The sequence below is a fragment of the Narcine bancroftii genome, chromosome 3 (genome assembly GCF_036971445.1).
Source record: "Narcine bancroftii isolate sNarBan1 chromosome 3, sNarBan1.hap1, whole genome shotgun sequence".
NCBI lineage: Eukaryota > Metazoa > Chordata > Chondrichthyes > Torpediniformes > Narcinidae > Narcine > Narcine bancroftii.
The window spans coordinates 347,957,575-347,978,237 of NC_091471.1; the positions used below are offsets into that span (position 1 = coordinate 347,957,575).

The 20,663-nt window shown below is 38.1% G+C and overlaps 1 protein-coding gene across 5 annotated transcripts in view; it reads right to left on the bottom strand.

Annotated features, from left to right (window-relative positions):
* Positions 1-20,663, bottom strand: part of cfap52 (cilia and flagella associated protein 52) — a 74,745-nt gene that overhangs the window by 26,986 nt on the left and 27,096 nt on the right. For 2 of the 5 annotated variants that reach the window (XM_069929606.1, XM_069929609.1), the window contains exons 12-14: positions 16,410-16,512; positions 4,724-4,835; positions 333-389 (exon numbers count right to left, since the gene is read on the bottom strand). In XM_069929606.1, the coding sequence (XP_069785707.1) occupies positions 333-389; positions 4,724-4,835; positions 16,410-16,512 (272 nt within the window). Of the gene's footprint in view, positions 1-332; positions 390-515; positions 3,572-4,723; positions 4,836-16,409; positions 16,513-20,663 lie in introns of those variants that run through there. The other 3 variants (XM_069929607.1, XM_069929605.1, XM_069929608.1) reach the window with 2 other exon arrangements.

A 20,663-nucleotide genomic window follows, 5' to 3' on the forward strand; every position in this document is an offset into this window, starting at 1 on the left:
TTTTTGCCAATTACCGGTAAACATTTTGATACAAATGGACAGTTATAAGGCCAAGACTGGAATGACACGCCAAAGTATTCAACATTGGTCCATAATGAAGGTGCAACGTGAAGGTCAAATCAGAGAAAAGCATCCAATTGGAAGTTGCTTTCTACTTTACTTGGCATATAGAACATTCTGCTTTTTGAATCTAAAATATTGGATGCTTTTCTCTGAATTGGCCTTCATGTTGCACCTTCATTATGCAACCAGTTTTTAAAGATTAGTATTTCTGGTGAATAACCACTGTCTGTTCCATGCTAAATCAAACTGCATTATGTTAAAGAACTCACCACAATTGTGAACGTTGTCATTCTGATAACGAAACAGTTTACCATCAGATTCCCATTCTAAAACACAAAGCTTATTTTAAAAGTGAATCAGGAAAACATTGACAATTATCCATCCTGAATCGCTTCAGCAGACCAGAACTTGATTTTTTTCCTTGCAATTTCTTTTGAATGAAGTGACAAAGATCTCTATAAAATATTTATTTGCATATAAACTGCGCCAAGGCGTACCCTTTTATAGAAAATCCAAATCACTGCAGGCTAGATACAAGCTGTTTGAGGGAACATACTTAAACATTCCCACTGGAAACATATTACAGCAATAATTGACTTTATAAGCTGGAAACAAGCTTTCTCATTAGAAATAAAATGTAGATGTTTACTAAGCTTGGATAATTCAGCTACTCGTCATATTACATATATGTTTACTATGCAGGTAACTAAAATATTAATGGCCAGTATTATAATTATATTGAATTGACAAACCATGGATCATTGATACTGTTCTGATATGTAGCACACAATCATTGAATTTTAAGTCATAAAGATACTTCATTGCAATATTGCATGAATATTGGCAGAATTATTAAAATAAATCACCTGATAGTAACTGATGAGGTGAAACAACCTTACTTTTGATAAGGATATGCTTCCAATAAAGAAAAAGTCCAGCTGAATCTTAACACTCAACAATCAACATGTAGGTATCTTACTAATACTTTGTGCATTTTAATAATTTTTTTCTATTGTTCTATGTGTTCTTTTCACTTTGTGACATTACACCTGAACAAAGATGTCTAGACTATAGATGTACATTAAATAAAAATGCCTAAGTATAAAGGTATTATGCCACATCCTATCATTCCAAGCAATGTTGTTAAACAGTTGAAATGAGCTATGCATGTTGATGCAATCATGAGATGCAGAACACATGACGGACAAATGAAACCGGCATTTGGGTAAATGATAATGTGTTCTGTCCAATGTCCCAATGGAAATGGTACAAACAAGCAAATTTTGCTTTTGATGAGTGATTTATAAAAACAGTTATGATTTCTTGGCAGAGGATTCTATTGTGTATTTGTGCAGTAATGCTCATCTGTGAATTGTTACAAAACTTTGGATAAATCTCAAAGTTAGAAATGGATACTATCCCTCAAATACCAAAGCTCAAATAAGATTTATACATTTCCCAAAATGTATAAGATTTATGGCCTTTTAATATTTCATGGGTCCAAATATAAAAATTAAATTTGACAGGACAAAATCTCTTTTTCAAAGAGTCAATAATACATATTTAATACAATTGAGTGAGTATTTTAACTTTTCCTCTATCAGTATGTATAAAAGCACATATATACATATATATATACTCAGAGAGGTGCCTAGAAAGGGCTGCCAGGAGCAGTGGTGGAAGCAGATACAATACATTAGTAGCTTTTAAGAGGTTTCTAGAGAAACACAGAAAGGAATGGAAGGATATCTACCAGGTGCAAGCAGCTGGTTTGATTCTTAGTTTGATGTGGGCATCCAGTTTGGCACAGACTTGTGGGCTGCGTTGTACGACTGATGCATGTTTTTCTACTATCAGGGTATTAAAATTATTCATATGGTAAGGTAAATGAGTCTAAAATATCTTGGGCTTTGAGCTGGTTTTTCCATTCTCAGTTCTGGAAGGAGGAACTTTCTTAGACAAGTTCCAGCTATGCTGACTTATAACCTGAAACAGCTAGAGATTCATGAAAGAGACATGAGTAATCTTGGTCAGTGTCTCTGCTAAGTTTGCTGTGTGTCTACTGGGGAAATACATTCAACTTTCTCCATGAATGGAATGAGTGTGGTGCTCATTGAAAACATGAGATCATCAGAAGTAGATGCATTAATAGATCATTCAGTCCTTTGATTCTGATCTACCGTTGTTTAAGATCAAGGCTAAACTTTTTCTTCATGCCTCTTTCTTGTATTAATGTCATTTCCCTTGATTCTTTTAAAATGCAAAAATGTATTAATCTCTGTCCTGAATACACAAAGCGATTGAGCCTCCTTGGTCCTCTTGGTTAGAGAATTCCACATTCACTATCCTCTGGGTGAACAATTTTTTTTCCCCCACCTCAGTTTTGAAAAGCTGATCTCTGATTTTAAGGATGTTGACTGATTTAAAACCCCTGAATTGTTTAATATGTACACTTTCTATACATACACCACCTTTGCTGTGGCTGTTATTTCTAAAGTGACAATTAGGTTAAAAATGTCAATGTTAATGCCATTATATATGTGCTGCATTTCATATAGCTTCAGATTCGCAGGCTTGTTCAATGTTTTTGTTTCATTTTCCCTATTCTGCCGTTTTGGAAACTCAGCAATTCATCCATCCTGAAGCTAATTTGAATGTGATCAATTATTGAAACATAATGAACAAAATCACTTTAATTCGTTCTCAGTCATGGATCAATATGATCTAATGTACCATTAAAAAAAGTGTTATTTATATTTTGATCCAATTTTTGCTCCACTTCACCATGGACTAAATGAAAACAATAACTGTGCAGGATAAATTTTCTTGGCATTGGAACATTAAATCCATCCACATTTAATATACATACATAAAAGTTATTGTTTAAAGATAGCAAATACAACAATGTCAAGCTTTATTTTATTTCTTCTATAAATTGCATTGTAATAAAAATTATGGATCATTCAAGATCATGACTACAACAAGATACCAGAGAAAATCCTACTGAAAATCAATATGAAATCCATTTTACAACATAGAATCACAAGATATTAAAGAAAGCATGAATTATTTTTTTGTTTTCTATAGAAATATTTTTATGAGTTAACCATCATGTCATTTACTTCTTTTGGGAAGAGGATTTCTCCAAAATTACAACTTCAACATAAATTAACAAAGGAACAGAATTTTAATTATGTTGGAAAAGAAAGTTTTTAAAAATTATCATTAAAAGTTACTTTTGTGAAACCCAAAGCAGAGTTTTCAAGAACCTGCATCACTGTGTGAAATATGAAAATATTTTATGTCATGCAGTCTGATGGAATTATTTGTCACTAATCTGTATAAGGATATCTCCATCGTAGGATGGCTCCATCTGAACTAACACTGATTATGTGTTTCAAAGTGGGAGAGATCTTAACACGGTTGATGTTTCCACTGTGACCTATTCCAATGTGTGTAACCTCACCTTCATTGTATCCCCACAATTTTATCAATTTATCTTCACCTCCTAATTTAAAACAGATTGAGATTCAACCATATAATGAGTACAAACATGCAAATTCTAAAATATTGTGCTAGCAATTTTTAAAGCACACAGAGCAACAGCAAATTGAGTTTAACAGAGAAATATGCTGGAGTAATCAATAAAGAAACTGTTAATTTATCCTGCAACACTAACATTTTAGTAATATAGATCTTTGCAGTCATTTTTAATGTGATAGGTTTCTGCCAAAAGAGTATAGACTCAATAATTAAATAAGAAGCTAAATCAAATGTAAAGTAGAAAGGCAGCTCCAAATTTTTATGTCATGTGGTGTAACAAGCAGCTGGAATTCCCGGGATAATTTTGAGTTTTATCCAAGCCTTTAGGGAACTTACTGCACATAGAAAAGGTTAGCAGCCTCCAGACAAGAGAAAGTTGGTGGGGCAACAAAGCAGAAAAGTGCAAGCTTGGCTATATTATCTAACAGGTCCTTTAGGGAGTGAAGCTCTACACTGAGAGGTTAAAAGATCGAGTAATGGATACTCAAAAAAAAACAGACATCTTTCTGAAATCAATTTGTTTTTACATTCTGTATAATTTGAACAAAACGAATTTGCTCTAAATTTCCAAATACTCACCAGATTAGATTTCAGAAAAATTGTGTGTTATGCAATTAAATCCATTTTCGGTATGGTCTATGGTCTTTTTTCAGAGTAGAAAACGTTACACAGCAGTTCATGGAGACTGCCAAGATTGATCTGCCCACCCAGCTCTTACTGGACTGAAGTGTCAAGTGAGTCAATCATCTTGGCTTCATCCTAAAGTCACCATCATCTCAGAACCCAGTCTTCAGCCAATTTGCCTCACTCCAGATGATACCAAAACACTGTTAAAAGCATTGAATACACCAAAGGCTAAGGGATCAGAAAATATCTCAGCTCAAATACAGAAAAAATGTGTTCCAGCATTAGGTATTTTTGAGGAACAGGTAGATAATACTTGAAAGCAAGGGGGTGAAAGATAATTCAGGTAGATAAGAATTCAGAGTTGAGTTATAAACAGATCAGCTATGATGTTATTAAGTTACCAATTGCTGCTCTTAATTTTCACCACAGTCCATGCTACTCCAAAAATATCTTCACCACCAAGAAGGATAAGAACTTGGATTTTCCTTACCAGTTAGAAAGTAATCTCCATTTGCTGTGATGTCCATTCCATTAATAGAGCCAGATAAGGAGCCATCCAACTCTCTTATAACGGATCCATCAAATACCTCCCAATACCCAATCTTAAAATAAAAACAAAATTGCTCAAGTTACTTTAAAACATTTTGGTGGTATAATTTTGTTTTAAACATGAAATACTTGCAATGAGATAGAAATGGTCTTTTTCCACAAAACAGCATGTAGTTTTTTTATTAAACTAACAGTTCCCTTTTAATAGTTTAATATCAATTAATTTGAATATCAGTGGTGATCAAACAGTGCTCACAACTGACCACAAAATTTGGGACTATTGGCTGAGTCCTGGACCAATATTAGGGAATAGCAATGTGCTTTCATTATTGACCATGTGGAGTTTTTAAAATCTGTTCTCACGATACTGGTCTACAACAAAATATTCTCAGGCTAAAAAAGTAAAAGTACACAAAAGCAAAATCCACTTACACCACAGCTAGTAGATGTAAGAATGTCAAATAATCAATTGAGTAAATGAAAGAAACTCATATGAACTGTTTTTTTTTCCACCATAGCCAAAGGTATTTTGATGAGTGAATAAGGATTTTGTGGTTATCATTCATGTTGAGGTGATTCATCTTGATGGAATTTCAATTTCATTGAGGATGTAACAAACATGGTGGATAAAGGGGAATCAATAAATGCAATGTTTTGGATTTCCAGAAGGGATTTACAAGGTGCAACATGTACAGATATTGCAGAAAATAGGAGAGCATGGGCTTATATTGGCACAGATAAGGGAATAATTAACAGAAAATAGAGAGTTCAGTAAATGTGTGATTTTTGGATTGACAATTCACAATAGGAGGACCACATTGCTGGGGCCTCAACTATTTATCGACATGAATGAATAACATGAAGGGACAAGGAGCACTGAAGCCAAATGTGCTGATTATATAAAGATAAGTGAGTTAGCAAGTTATCAGTAGGATAAAGAAATATGGATAAGTTATGTGGATGGAAGATATGTGGTAAAACTTGATATTGTCCGTGTGGAAAGAAAATATTGTTTAATGGAGTGAGATTATAAAATGCTGTGACATTTTTTTATTGTCTATAAATGATTTGGATTATGGATAGAAGGCTTTGTATCTAAAGTTGCAGTTTATACAAAAATAGGTGGTTGGGGAGGTGATGCTGAGGATACTGAAAGGCTGCAGAGAGTCTTGGATAGATTAGGAGAACGGGCAGAGGTGGCAGATGCAATACAATGTTGAAAAGTGATTGGTCAGGCACTTTAGTAGAAGAAAATAGATGGACAGGCTATTATTTAGATGGGGAGAAAATTCAAAATTATGAGGTGCAAAGGGACTTGGGAGTCCTCTTGTAGGATACCCTAAAGGTTGACCTCCTGGTTGAGTCAGTGGTGAAGAAGGCAAATGCAATGTTGGCATTTATTTCTAGACGGATAGCATACAAGAGCAAGGATATGATGTTGAGACTCTATAAAGCACTGGTGAGACCTCACTTGGAGTACTATGTACAATTTTGGGCACCGTATTTGAGAAAAGATGTCCTGGCGTTGAAGAGGGTTCAGAGAAGATTTACTAGAATGATGCCAGGAATGAAAGGGTTAGTAAAATGTTACACGTCCGGAGGACCCCAAAGCCCAGCAGCAATAGATATTCACCAAGACAAATGGTTACTTAAACAAATGTTGCTTTTAATTATCTTTAAACATGATAACAGGATCACACTTTAACTTATCACTATTAACTTAACTAACCTAACTTAACCCCCTTCTAATTCTAAGCGCACGTGTTTGCAATGTGTGTGTAAGTTCAGAAAAGTTCTTTGATTCGCAGTGAAATCTCACTTCTCATTCCTCCAAGTTTACTGGTTGCAGGCAAATCTTATACTGTGCACAGAATTTAACATTTATGAAGTTCACCAGGCTTTGGAGTTTGAAAGGTAAATGGTTACTGTCCATAAAGGTTCTTGTCAGTTTTCAGAGAGAGATTTGTTGTTCACTGGACATCTCTCTTGGCTTGGCTTCGCGGATGAAGATTTATGGAGGGGTAATGTCCACGACAGCTGCAGGCTCGTTTGTGGCTGACAAGTCCGATGCGGGACAGGCAGACACGGTTGCAGCGGTTGCAAGGGAAAATTGGTTGGTTGGGGTTGGGTGTTTCCTCCTTTGTCTTTTGTCAGTGAGGTGGGCTCTGCGGTCTTCTTCAAAGGAGGTTGCTGCCCGCAGAACTGTGAGGTGCCAAGATGCACGGTTTGAGGCGATATCAGCCCACTGGCGGTGGTCAATGTGGCAGGCACCAAGAGATTTCTTTAGGCAGTCCTTGTACCTCTTCTTTGGTGCACCTCTGTCATGGTGGCCAGTGGAGAGCTCGCTATATAACATGATCTTGGGAAGGCGATGGTCCTCCATTCTGGAGATGTGACCTACCCAGCGCAGTTGGATCTTCAGCAGCGTGGATTCGATGCTGTCGGTCTCTGCCATCTCGAGTACTTCGATGTTAGGGATGAAGTCGCTCCAATGAATGTTGAGGATGGAGCAGAGACAACGCTGGTGGAAGCGTCTTTCTTTCAGGTCATTACAGAGTTCCTTTTTGTTTCACTTATTCCAAGTGAAACATTAGACAGCCAGTCCTCTCCTCTTGCATGAACCACAAGGGCTGTGACTAGGTCATCTTCCACTCTGGGGCTTTTTGCCAGCTTTTCCTGTTTCAGTTCGAGCTGCTCTTGCTGGCTGAAACACAGTCAACTGGACACCCACAACTTTTTTTCTCTCTCTCTCAGAGAAAAAGTCTGTTTTATTCCCTCTGCTTACAAAACCACATGATCCTCTTAGAACAGCAAGTTCCACTCCAGACAGCCTGTGGCTCTGACGAGTTCTTTCATCTGTTGCCTTTTTGTAAACAACAATCCATTAGTGAAGTCTCATGGGCACTCTCAAAAGCTTTTGAAAAGGATCTTGGCGCCAGAATGTCCAGCATGAGCAGGGCTCCAGTATTTTAAATAATATCTGTTTTAAAGTGTTTATATGTGACCTACATTAAAAAAAACCAGCCCCAATTTATCTCCCAAAAACATATCTATAATCTGTCACAACATGAGAAATTATTGTCACCCTTTGGACTGTACTTGTAGAATGAGAGGGACCTCATACAGGCATTTCAGATGCTGAAAGGCATGGACAGAGTAGATGTGGCAAGGATTTTTCCCATGATAGGGGATTCTAGGATGAGGAAAAAATTTCAGGATAAAGTAACGTCAATTTAAATCAGATTTGTTGAAAAATACCTTTAGGCAGAGGATTGTGAATCTGTGGAACTTGTTGCCACAGGTGGCTGTGGAAGCGAGGTCATTGGGTGTATTGAAGGCAGAGACTGACAGGCATTTAATTAGTCAGAACATCAAGGGTTATGGGGAGAAAGCCAGGGAATGGGTCTGAGTGGGTGGATGGATCAGTTCATGATTAGAACGGTGGAACAAAATCAATAGGTCAATGGGCATACTTCTGCTCTGATACTTTGTGATTTTGTGGAAAACATCGAGCTCCTAATAAATGAAACACACAAACCAAGCAGGTACATCAAGTGGTTATGAAGGCTAATAAAATGTTTACCTTTATTGCAAGGAACTTAAGTAGGGTATTGATAGGGAGGATGTTGAAAAGATGTTTGAGAGGAGGTGTCTGGAACTGGGATACAGAGCTTCAGAATGAAGAATTGTCGAGTTAAGATAAACAAGAAAGAGTGTCTGGACTTAGAACCTTGTGACTTTTTGGAATTCTCCATGCAGAGAGCTGTGATGATGGAGTCATTGAATATATTTGAGACAGAAAAAATACATTTAAATCAAAGACAGTCAAGAGATATGGAGAGAGTGTGGGGAAATAGTGTTGAGGCCAAGATTGGATCAGCTACAATCTTATTGACAGAGTAGCACATGGAGTTGACTGCCTCCACCTGTTCCTGATTTTTTTTTGTTATGTTCCAAGGTAAGACTGGTATTATGAAGTTGTAACTGAATTTCTGTGGGAAGAGCTGGCACAATCTTGCTCCTGATCTATTGTTTTACAAAAACACTCTGGGAATTTTTGAACCTGTAGATTTAGTTTTGTCATTAGAATACAATTTACTTTTGCAGGCACATAACATGGCTGTGCCCAAATTATCTCTCCCCATTTGGCCATTGAATAACATTCCAATTAATTATGATCACATTTCATATTTTAAATTTATAGATAGGTAATGTCGTGATGCGGGCACATCAGGAACAAGTTCTGTGAAGCGAATAATTCGAATAAGTGAAGCATAACAAAAGAATCATCATGAGTAAGCTCTTGCAAAATATAGAAGTTATGAATCAAATGTGTGGAGGACTCTGGGGATTAATAGTGGGCTTTTTAGATAATTAACTGATGAAAATATATCCTGTGTATTTTTTCAAATTAAATTGTAAATTCAATGAAACTGTGCTTACAAACGATTATTGCTTTTTAGGAAACACAGAAGCAGGATTCTAACACTGTACTGAGGAAATTTCAAGTGGATTCCCTTCACAAGTAGAAGTGAGAGTGTGGATGACCTTTACCCCTGTGCCATTTCCAGCCCAATTCCCACAAGACACTATTAGATAGGTACATAGAATGGAGAAAAATAGAGAGCTATGCAATAGGGAAATTCTAGGCAGTTGGTAAAGTTATTATGTTAGCACAATGCTTTGGGTCAAAGGGCCTGTGCAGTGCTGTAGATTTCTATGTTCTATGTTGTTCCTTGATTCCTTGAGACACTCAGTGACGTCACCTCTGCAACCTTTTTGGGTAGCAAATTCAAAAGATTCATGACCTTCTGGTTGAAGAAATTTCCCTTAATTTAAGATAGTAATCTGTTTCTGGACACTTCAGCCAGGGGAAAATTATCTCTGCAGTTACCTTATCAAGCCCAATAAAGGTTCAGTATGCTCAACCTCTCTTTACAGGACTCCATCCCTATCTGAAGGATTGAACAGACCATCTGATGGAGGTTCTTACAGATATCTTCAACACGTCACTGAAGCAGTCCCTGTCAGCACAGGCAGCCACCATCATCCCAGTACCAAGAGGGTAATGGTTACAAAGCATAGAACCATAGAAAAATTACAGCACAAAAACAGGCCACAGTCAGTGCTGAACCACTTTTTCTTGCCTTGTCCCACTGACCTGCCCTCAGACCTCAATGACTACCACCAAGAAGCATTGACCTCCACCATTATGAAATGCTTTGAGCATTTGGTGATAGAACACATCAAAGCACACCTCCCAGAAACAATGGACCCATTTCAATTTGCATACAGATGGAACCATTCCACTGATGATAATATAGCCTTGTCCCTCCAGTCCATCCTGACCCACCTAGAGAACGCCAGACTGCTATTCAACTTCAGCTTGGCATTTAATATGATCATTCCCCCCCCCCCCCCCAGAGGCTGGTGGTAAAGCTAGCTTTTCTGGGACTAAAATGTCTGTATTCCCATTACTGGATTCTGTATTTCATAATGGAAAGACCACAGACAGTCCAAGTCAACAGCAGAATGTCGAGTACCATCACGTTGAGTACTAGAGCATTTCAGGGCTGTGTGCTCAGGCCACTCCTGTTCATGCAACTGATCCACAATTGCAATGCCAGAAACAGCTCCAACAGAGCCATCAAGTTTGCATTTGACACATAAGTAGTTGACCTCATCAGCAACAACAATGAGTTGCACTACAGAGGAGGTGGAAATTCTTGTGATATGGTGAAAGAATAACAACCTGAGTTTCAACATGGACAAGATGAAGTAGATCATTATGGACTTAAAGAGGACCAGGGACAACCCTCCACTACACATTAATAGCTTGGTAGTGGAGAGAGCAGAGAGAACCAAGTTCCTCAGAGTCCACTTAAGTAGTGACCTATCCTGGACACACAACATCTTCTCACTTGTCAGAAAGGTGACTGCACTTCCAGGGAAGACTGAAGCAGGAAAGGCTACTGACCACCATCCTGTCAACTTTCTACAGGAGTCAGCTGCATCTCAGTATGGTATGGTTGCTGTAGAACATTGGATTGGAGGTCAATTCTCAGGACCACAAGAGAAACAGAGAGGATCACTGGAGCCTCAATCCGCCCCCCTCAAAATCGACGTGATTTACCGAGCTCGCAAAATTGTTAAGGACCCCTACTACCTCGCATATAGCATCTTCCAGGTACTCCTGATGAGAAAGTGATACAGAAGTATCAGAGCCAGAATCACCAAGCTGGGAAACAGCTTCTTCCCATGGACAATAAGACTGCTGAACGACTGATGAACTGTTCATACAAACCCTCTAAGACTCTCCTATTTATTAAAATAATATGTATTTATTTTTATATATGTATTGCATATGAATAGTTTATCTGTATGTGTGTTAAGTCTGTATGTATGTGTGCTGGCATGTTTTAGCACTGAGCACCAAAGGTTGTTGTTCATCCAATTGTATTTATAATAGTGGATAATAAACTTGAACTGATCTTAGGAATCAATCTAGTGAACCTTCACTGTACTCCTATATCTATATCCTTCTTTAAGTAAGGAGATTAGACCTGCACAATGTTCCAGGTGTAGTCTCATGAGCGACCCATATCCATATGGTAAGCATCATATATAGACACTGAAGTCATACAGATGAATGAGGGTAATTGCGAAGGATGCACTAAGAGTTGAAGTGCAAATGGATTGTAGCTGTAATTCAGTAGTGAGGGAATTGAATGGTGAAGAAGGGGTGGACGTACATTTACCATTTAATGGGAGGAAAGGTTCAGGTGCTTAAAGCAGCATAGCTTCCCTCAGTTTAGAGGCAGAAATTTGAAAGTTGTGTAAGGATTCAAAAGGTGATATGTAGGAGAGCAAGCAGCTGAGTGATAAATAGGATCAGGTTGGTATCTCTACATTTATGAAAGTTCAATAGTTAATTTATAAATTAAGGGCAGTGTGGTAAGGGCAGCATGGTAAGGGCAGCATGGTAAGGGCAGCATGGTAAGGGCAGCATGGAAAGGGCGGCGATTAGCACAACTCTTCCTGTGTCTGTGGGACTTTCCTCTGGGTGCTCTTATTTCCTCTCACATTTCACAACTTAAGCTAATTGGGTGTAATTGGGCGACATGGGCCCGAAGGCCAGAAGAGCCTGTTTCCCTTTTGTACGTCTAAATAAATAAAATAAAAAATAAAAATAAAATAGAGGTTAAGATCCGTGGTTAATGGAAGGGCAGTTTGGAGAAAGTAAAGAGAATAATTTAAGGGTAAGCCAAAGCAAGGACAATGCAATGTAGGAATCCAAGGACACTTCCAGAGTCTGGGGTAGACATGTGTGGAAAGCATCAACAGCTATAGGAAGTCCCTGTTTCAGAAATGATCTGGAGTGGCAGCTTGTATCATTGTGGAGCATCCAGGAAGCCAAGATCTTCATCTTTGGCGACCCAGTCACACCCTAGGCTAAAAATGCATGGGCAGAAGTAGGGAAATGCACTTAGTGGAAGAGATCTCTGGAGCCATCTTCTGAGCAGGCAGAACTACTGTTTGGAAATTATTGGGAAAAATGGCTTGTCTGGAGATTGCAGCTCAAGCCATGTGGTGCAAAAATCTGTGCTCAGCAGGACTGAGGGAACGAAAAAAAGTTGGAGAGCTACAGTGATATAAAGGCAACAAAGAGATGTTACTATGGATACAAACATGGCTCCAGGATTTGACCTAATTTCCATGATGTCAGGGTCAAATATTGCCTGCAACCTTCATTCTTTCATCCCACTCTCACGCTGACCCATTTGTTAGTAGCCTTGTGTATTGTAATAAAGAGGTCTAACAATATCTAGAGAAACAGCACCTTATCTTCTCTTTGGGCATGTCATAGCTTTCCAGGTTCAAAAATGAATTCCACAAATTAAGTAACTTGCTCTCTCTAGTTTTGTCAGAATTGGCCAACTCTGCTGCGGGACATCAATCTGTAATATTGGCTCAGTATTTTTCCCTCTCTATTGGTGTGGTTGGATATTCTTAACACTCCCTGCAGCTTTTCCAACCTTTACATTATTTTGTTTGAACTTTTTTCCAACTATCCTTATCTCACAGAGGTTATTCTTTCAGTGTTAACTCTAACTGCCCTCATTAATATATCAACAGATTAATTGCTCAATAGCTTATCACCATGGCAACCCAGGCCTCATCCTTTCTAAGATGTTCCCTTTGCCCTATCCATTGATATCCTTACAACTTAAAACTACAGTAAAACGCCTGGTACCCAAAATTCAATCAACCGGCAGCTTCAAGCAACCAGCAAAAAAAATTGAGCAAAATAAATTTAAAAATGAAAATAAATGAATAAAATGATAGGTAAAAAAAATACACATTTAAAATTGTAAATGTCCTCTGAAGTAAAACATAAACCTTTGGTGAAGATGGGAACAAATATTCAGCCAGCGGAGTGCCTTAGGTCATGTTTTACTTGTAGCAACTGTTTGAATAAAGTTGAGTGTAACAGCAATGGCCCAGGATGAAGAGCTGGTTGGTGCTGCTTGCCTTTGGGGTGACTCTCTTAAAGTGTCTCCTTATCCCTGGTTTGTAAGAGTCACCTTGGCCAGAATCTTTATCTGTAAACTTGGGAGGGGGGGGGGGGTATTAATTATCTATAATGTAGTAGTGACCTATCCTGGACACACAACATCTTCTCACTTGTCAGAAAGGTGACTGCACTTCCAGGGAAGACTGAAGCAGGAAAGGCTACTGACCACCATCCTGTCAACTTTCTACAGGAGTCAGCTGCATCTCAGTATGGTATGGTTGCTGTAGAACATTGGATTGGAGGTCAATTCTCAGGACCACAAGAGAAACAGAGAGGATCACTGGAGCCTCAATCCGCCCCCCTCAAAATCGACGTGATTTACCGAGCTCGCAAAATTGTTAAGGACCCCTACTACCTCGCATATAGCATCTTCCAGGTACTCCTGATGAGAAAGTGATACAGAAGTATCAGAGCCAGAATCACCAAGCTGGGAAACAGCTTCTTCCCATGGACAATAAGACTGCTGAACGACTGATGAACTGTTCATACAAACCCTCTAAGACTCTCCTATTTATTAAAATAATATGTATTTATTTTTATATATGTATTGCATATGAATAGTTTATCTGTATGTGTGTTAAGTCTGTATGTATGTGTGCTGGCATGTTTTAGCACTGAGCACCAAAGGTTGTTGTTCATCCAATTGTATTTATAATAGTGGATAATAAACTTGAACTGATCTTAGGAATCAATCTAGTGAACCTTCACTGTACTCCTATATCTATATCCTTCTTTAAGTAAGGAGATTAGACCTGCACAATGTTCCAGGTGTAGTCTCATGAGCGACCCATATCCATATGGTAAGCATCATATATAGACACTGAAGTCATCTTTTGGACAACTCCGTGGAGGGGGGAGGAACATGCAGATGGTTAAATGTTTTCAAAGAATATGACTGAAAATAAAGTAAAATGCTTTAAGGTTTAAATATTTATGCAAGTGAAGTTTGTTCAATGCAAGTACAGTATAGTTTTTTTAAAATCTTTTAAACTGTTTATTCTTAATGCAGATGTATTAGTTAGGCCTTGTGCGTAATCTGAAGCAACCGAAAAATACACTTATCCAGCATCTACCAATCCTGAAGGTGCTGAATACCAGGGGTTTTACTGTAACTTGTTTTCTTACTTTCCTGGTTCTGACAAAAGATTTCCAGTACAAAATGTGAATTCTGCTTCTTATTCCCCAGAGTTTCCAGTATTTCTGATTTTATTTCAGAGTTCCAGCATTTGCAGTTTTTAAAAATTTTCATGATTAATTGGAAGATTACAGTTTGCATAAGTTTAGTCAAGGGGCAGTTAGTGCAGCCATCTGAAATGAGACATGTTGCCTGCTGCACCTGACAGCCACAATCCACGTGTGACTTTAAAAATGACATGTGCCATCAAGCTTGGTCAGTTGTCAGTACACAAAAGCATTGGACACGTAGCTGAGTGATGGTTTGTTTGCAAAGCAGGCAGAAACTTGGCTTGTGATGCGAACTGTCAGATTGAGAGGCTGCTTGAATTTGTGACTTGAGCTGGCTTCCCATGACTGCAGAGTATCATCAACTCCACATTAAGAAACTCCCATGGTGCCCCTGAGTGTTTGTCAGCTTTAAGAGCTTCCGCTGCATCATCTGTAAACTTCCATAAATTTCCATGATTCCCAAAGAGTTTGTCATGTGATAGTCTACTCCTTCGGGTATATAATTCAGTTATTTGAAGGGCGAGTGAGAGTGAATTTCATGGCGACAGGAAAATGAGAAGGGGAATGGGACTGTTGGGATTGTTCTGCTGGTAACTGCCATTGATTCAATGGACTAAACAGCCCTTTTCCGTGTTGTAATCAATAAATAAGAGTAGAAGAGATAATACACAGCTGGGAGTGTTGAAATGGCAGCAAACATAATCCTTGGATCACTTCTTTGGATGGGAGGACCAGGAGGACAAGAAGGAAGAAAATGATGCAAGCATCGAAAAAGCAATAGCAAACATGGTTCAAGATATTTCTATTATTGCACGAATGATCTCATGGATGAATTCCTCATACTCTTTTCCTGTCCCTCAGTTCCAACAACAGGAACCAGTCCTGCTAACCATCACAGCATGCATTGTCCACCCATCATTCCTTGACATCAATCCATGTCCCACCTTTCCACACAAGATAAAAATTTAAAAAAACTTTCTTTATGTTAACCAATGAAGTGCAAGAACAGAACTAATGTTAATAATTTTAAATTTTAGAAACCAAATGTTGTATAGAGCATTTTCCTGTCCTCCTGAATTTTCAAAGAAAGCGGAGGTAAGCTGTACTTGATACCTGACTTCTGACCCTGACTCTGAGATGCATTTGATGGAGCACATGAGGGCCCCATCTGTAGTCTGAGGATTGACTCAATCGTCAAGTCACAAGGCAGTTTAAAAAACAAAAAAATTCTTCTACAGAGACAGGAGGTTTCTGAGGGTTCATCAAAAAAAAAACCATTATTATGGTATTCATGATGTTATTATGCTTAGTAACTTGACCAAATCAGTATATTAATGAGCAACCCTATATTCAGTGTTTTACAACAAAAATCAAGAAGACAAAGAAAATGGCAGTGTACAGAATACACGATATTCAGATTTATTAATTAATGAGACCAAGAGAAAAGATTGTGAGCTTTGATATTGTAATCTGATTCTAGAAGAGCACCAGCAGTGGTCCTTGGTTATATTGCCTCCTCCCATCTTTTTGGGTGAAAAATTCACTGGATAAATAGGGCATGATCCAATGTTATACATAAATAAAACTGAGTTATTGGAGAGTAAACAGCATGGACTGAATTAATTCTGAGCAATAAAATCAAGAATTGTCTTCAAGAAAGGGACGAAAGAACAGAAGGAGTTTTAGATTATAAATCTGCTTCAATACTTGTTAATTTAATCAGAGAAGAAGCCATCTCACTGTACAAGGAATTGAGACAAATAAATTACAACTTAACTTAAAGGCCTTCATTTAAATGGTTACTTTGATTCTTCGCAAATATTTCCAATTCAAAAAATGAATGAATCTTCCACACATATTTTCTTACCTTCCTATCTTTACCACTAGTTATTATTTGATATTCATCAGGATAATAACAGACACATTTGAAAAGGGTGTTCGCCAAAATCATTTGATTTCTTGCATACCGTCTGTAAAATAAACATATTATTTAAAGGTACAAAGTAATACAAAAAGTACTATTCTAGAGTTAAAACTCAGTTTAAAATTAAATCTTTCACCTTCCTTCACCCTCTCAGTTTTTTCTTCCATTTTCTAAATAAGCCAAGTACTTCAGCAATATGATTAATGCCACAACCCCCTCGAGGTACTTGAGTCAAGGTTTTGAGTGTCTGTAAGTTGCGAGCTCGAGATTTGATCATGATTCTGTCCTCACATCATTAGTTTGTAAGCTTTGCTCTATGGAGTGCCTAAATTTATAATCATTGTCTTGAATAGGAATTATGCTATTTAATTTTGCTTTTATTACCCCATGCTGCAAAACAGGCTAGCTGCTGCATTATAAAATCGGTGAATGCTGGAAACCTGAAATAAAAGCAAAAAATGCTACAAATATTTTGCAAATCAGACAGTAGCTGTGGAGAAGAGTTCACACTGCAGGTCAATAACACTGGACAATGAAGATTTTTCTTCCTGAACTCTCTGGGCTGCTAATTACAAAAACCACCTTAAAATGTTCCTTTCACGTACCCTTTTTTAGATTTAACATTTTTGTGATTTCCTGTCATATTTTAAGTCTACTTCAAGCATAAAGAACAATGAAGTGCATCACATCATTGAAAATTAATTTTATGCACTTGTACTTGGATGTCTTCCCTGCTGATCTTGGAGCAGTCAGTGACGAACATGGTGAAAAAGTTTCACCAGGACATTGCGACCTGGTATCAGGGCAGCTGGGATCCATTAATGTTGGCTGACTATGGTTGGACACAGGCATGAGAGGCATCTGATGCTGAGTACAAATGAAAATCAGCAGCAAAATATTTTTAAGTCAGTTGAACCAACGCAATGTGTCAGCGTCAGGATGAGATTCAACATTATAAATTCAATAAAAGTCAAAATGTTTCTTCAACTTCTTTCGTGATACAGTTCATCTGAAATTATCTTTGCATTCAAAGATTTAATCATAATCCCTAATTTTCTTTCAGGGGCAAACCTTTTGAAAAAAAAAATTGTTGTCCTGTGTAATCTTTCATTCAAGTTTTGGTAAGCCACCTGAAATATTAACCCTGTTTATTTTTCTGTCTAAGTTGCTCACTGTTATAACACAATTGTTGGGGTCCATAAAATCTCATCGCAAAAAAAGCGGGATTGTGCTAAATCGGGGTTTCACTCTATTTCCCTGTTTACATTTCTCCTTTATCTGGAACATCCCAGTTATTCTGTATGCATTTTAAATCAATCCGGGAGCTCAGGGTCACCACTCCTGCCAGCAGCCCAATGTCCCCGCTCCTGCAGGCAGCCAGAGGCCCGAGTCCAACGACTCATTGCATTATATCCGAATTCGCATTATATCCGAAATCGCATTAAATTGGGGCGCATAAAATTGGAGTTTCACTGTATTTTGTTTTTGTTATTTGCATAAGTCCCTCGCTCCATTTTAAATTAAGAAAAGCATTGCTGATTTGAATGTGGAATATTATTCAACCATTTAGATCAAATTAATGCTTGGATATGACTTTACCTACCGAATTATGATGTGAAACTGAAGAATTAATTTGCAAAATATAGTACCTGCAACTTTGCCTTGGAATCCCAATAAACACAACAGTGAATGTGTTGCATTTGATGGTCAATAATGCCATCTGCTGGTAAGTAAATGTGAGCATGAAACTTTGCAAACATTCCAGAAAATACCATTTAAGTAATATGCAAGAGATTTTAAAATAGGTTAGGTTCCAAGAAGAGTGACTCAGATGGATCTTTTTCCACTTGATGGGAAAACCACCTAGTGCCAGCAGAGTAAACAAGGGATGAAAAGAAGAATCCAGAGAAATTGCGGGAGGTATTACTTATTTTCCATGGAACATGCTTCAGTCAGAAAAGCATAGGGGTAACCTACAGAGATTTTAATCATACAGTTCATAGTTTAGTGGCTTTGTGAATGTGGTGAAAATTTAGGAAACTTTTCAGATTGGACGATGGTCTAGAATTTGAAGTGATTAAGATTGTGACATTCCATCAGTAAATTTATGTTAGACCTTTTCTCACCTTTTGTACAAAGCCCAAACAGCATCTCGTGCAGCAATCTATACAAATGCTGCACCTTTTGCTCTCCAGCCCCTGTTCTTCACCTGAGCACTGAAAACCAACATGTTATTTTTCTGACTAATTTCTTGCTTGATTTTTTTTTAAACCTTTATGAAATAACGCACAAAATTCAACCTGACCAATAATATTTGTTCCCATCCTCTGTTATCATGGACCAAACCAATTAATTTAGAATCATACAAGACGGAAACAGGTCCTGTGGCCCACTGAGTATGCACCATTCCACTTCCTCATCAAACCACACCCCCCACCCCCACACCCTCCCCCCAAGACACTATGACCAATTGCACACTAGGGACAATTTACTATGGACAATTAACCTACCAACCCACACATCTTCAGGATTTGGGAAAAAAAACAAATTGAATTTATAATGTTGAATCTCATCCTGACGCTGACACATTGCGTTAGTTCAACTGACTTAAAAATATTTTGTTGCTGATTTTCATTTGTACTCAGCATCAGATGCCTCTCATGTCAGTGTCCAACCATAGTCAGCCAACATTAATGGATCCCAGCTGCCCTGATACCATTACAGAGAGAATGTGCAAGTTCCACTTGGAATACACCAGGGATCAGGATGGAGCTGGTAGCTGTGAGCTTGCAGCTTTCCCAGCAGCTCCATTGTCACCCTTATTTGATCGAAATATATATCTCTGTATCATGCACAATACAATCAAGTAAAATTATTTTGCACATTTAAGGTCTGCAAAATGCACATCAAAATAATTTTAACAGGATAGATGATATCTGCAAGCCTTTAGTTTAAGGGACCAATCTTGGAAATAAAAGATATCTGTCTTCTTTCAGGGAGATCTTCTTTAAGTATTTAAGAATTATCTTGTTGTTCATTCCGAAAATCCACCTCCCATCCCAACTCACTTTTGGACATCATTTTTACACATTCATCTGCACTCTCCCTTCTCCGCTTCCAAAATGGACTCAAGTTTGAATCCCTGATCAACCTCTCCAATAATTATTATTGGCATGACTGAAGGTTGCAGCCTGCAACACCGGATCACCGCTTCACTATCTCTCCCTTCCTATTATTTCTTCCTCTATTACTTCATGTCCTGATGCTTTTCCCTGGACCTCAACACTTCCCCAAAAATCAGACCTGATAATTCTACCTCACTCCCAGTCTTCCCTCATCTTCTCTATGACCACAATCTAAATGTTTTATTGAGTTTTCTACTGGCAGAAGCTACTCATTCACTGTCTCATTTGTTTCCTTTCTACACCATAATTTCTCATTTCTGATTCAAATAAAAACTAATACAGTAAAACCCTTGGTATCCGGCACCTATAGGGATTGGTAGATGCAGGTAAGTGTACTTTCTGGTTGCTTGAGACTTACACTGACAAAGTCTAACTAAGACATATACATTAAGAATAAACAGTTTAAAAGACAAAAATACTATACTGTACTTACACATTTGCATGAATATATAACACCTACCTTATTTTCAGTCACATTCTTTGAAAATATTTAACTGTTGCTGCATCTGTAGGTTTCTCCCCCGCCCCTCCACGGAGCAGCCCAAAAGGCGAACAATAACATTATATATAGATAAGTAACCCCCTCTTTCCCAACTTTACAGATAAAGCCTTACCAAAATACTTAATAATATACTAATAAAGATAACCACTCTTACAAAGCAGGGATAAGGAAACATTTTAAGAGAGTCACTCCAAAGGTGAGCAGGATCAACCAGCTCTTAAAATTTAACAATGCTCGTTTGGAGTATGAGTTTTCATCTCTAGCTACCAAAATTAGCAGATAAGAGTTTTATTTAGCAGGTAACAGTACAACATTGCAAACATGAGGCAATTTTTCCTTCTGATTCAGAAGTTATCCAATCCATTGGGGGGGGGGGGGGGGGTGGGGGTGGCAGGTGACTGCCATATCAGTGTGAGTGGGGGGAACCAAATCAGAGTAAGCAGGGAGGGGGTGAACTGCATCAGAGCAAGTGGGGGGAACACATTGGAGCAAGCGTGGGGGGAATGCGTT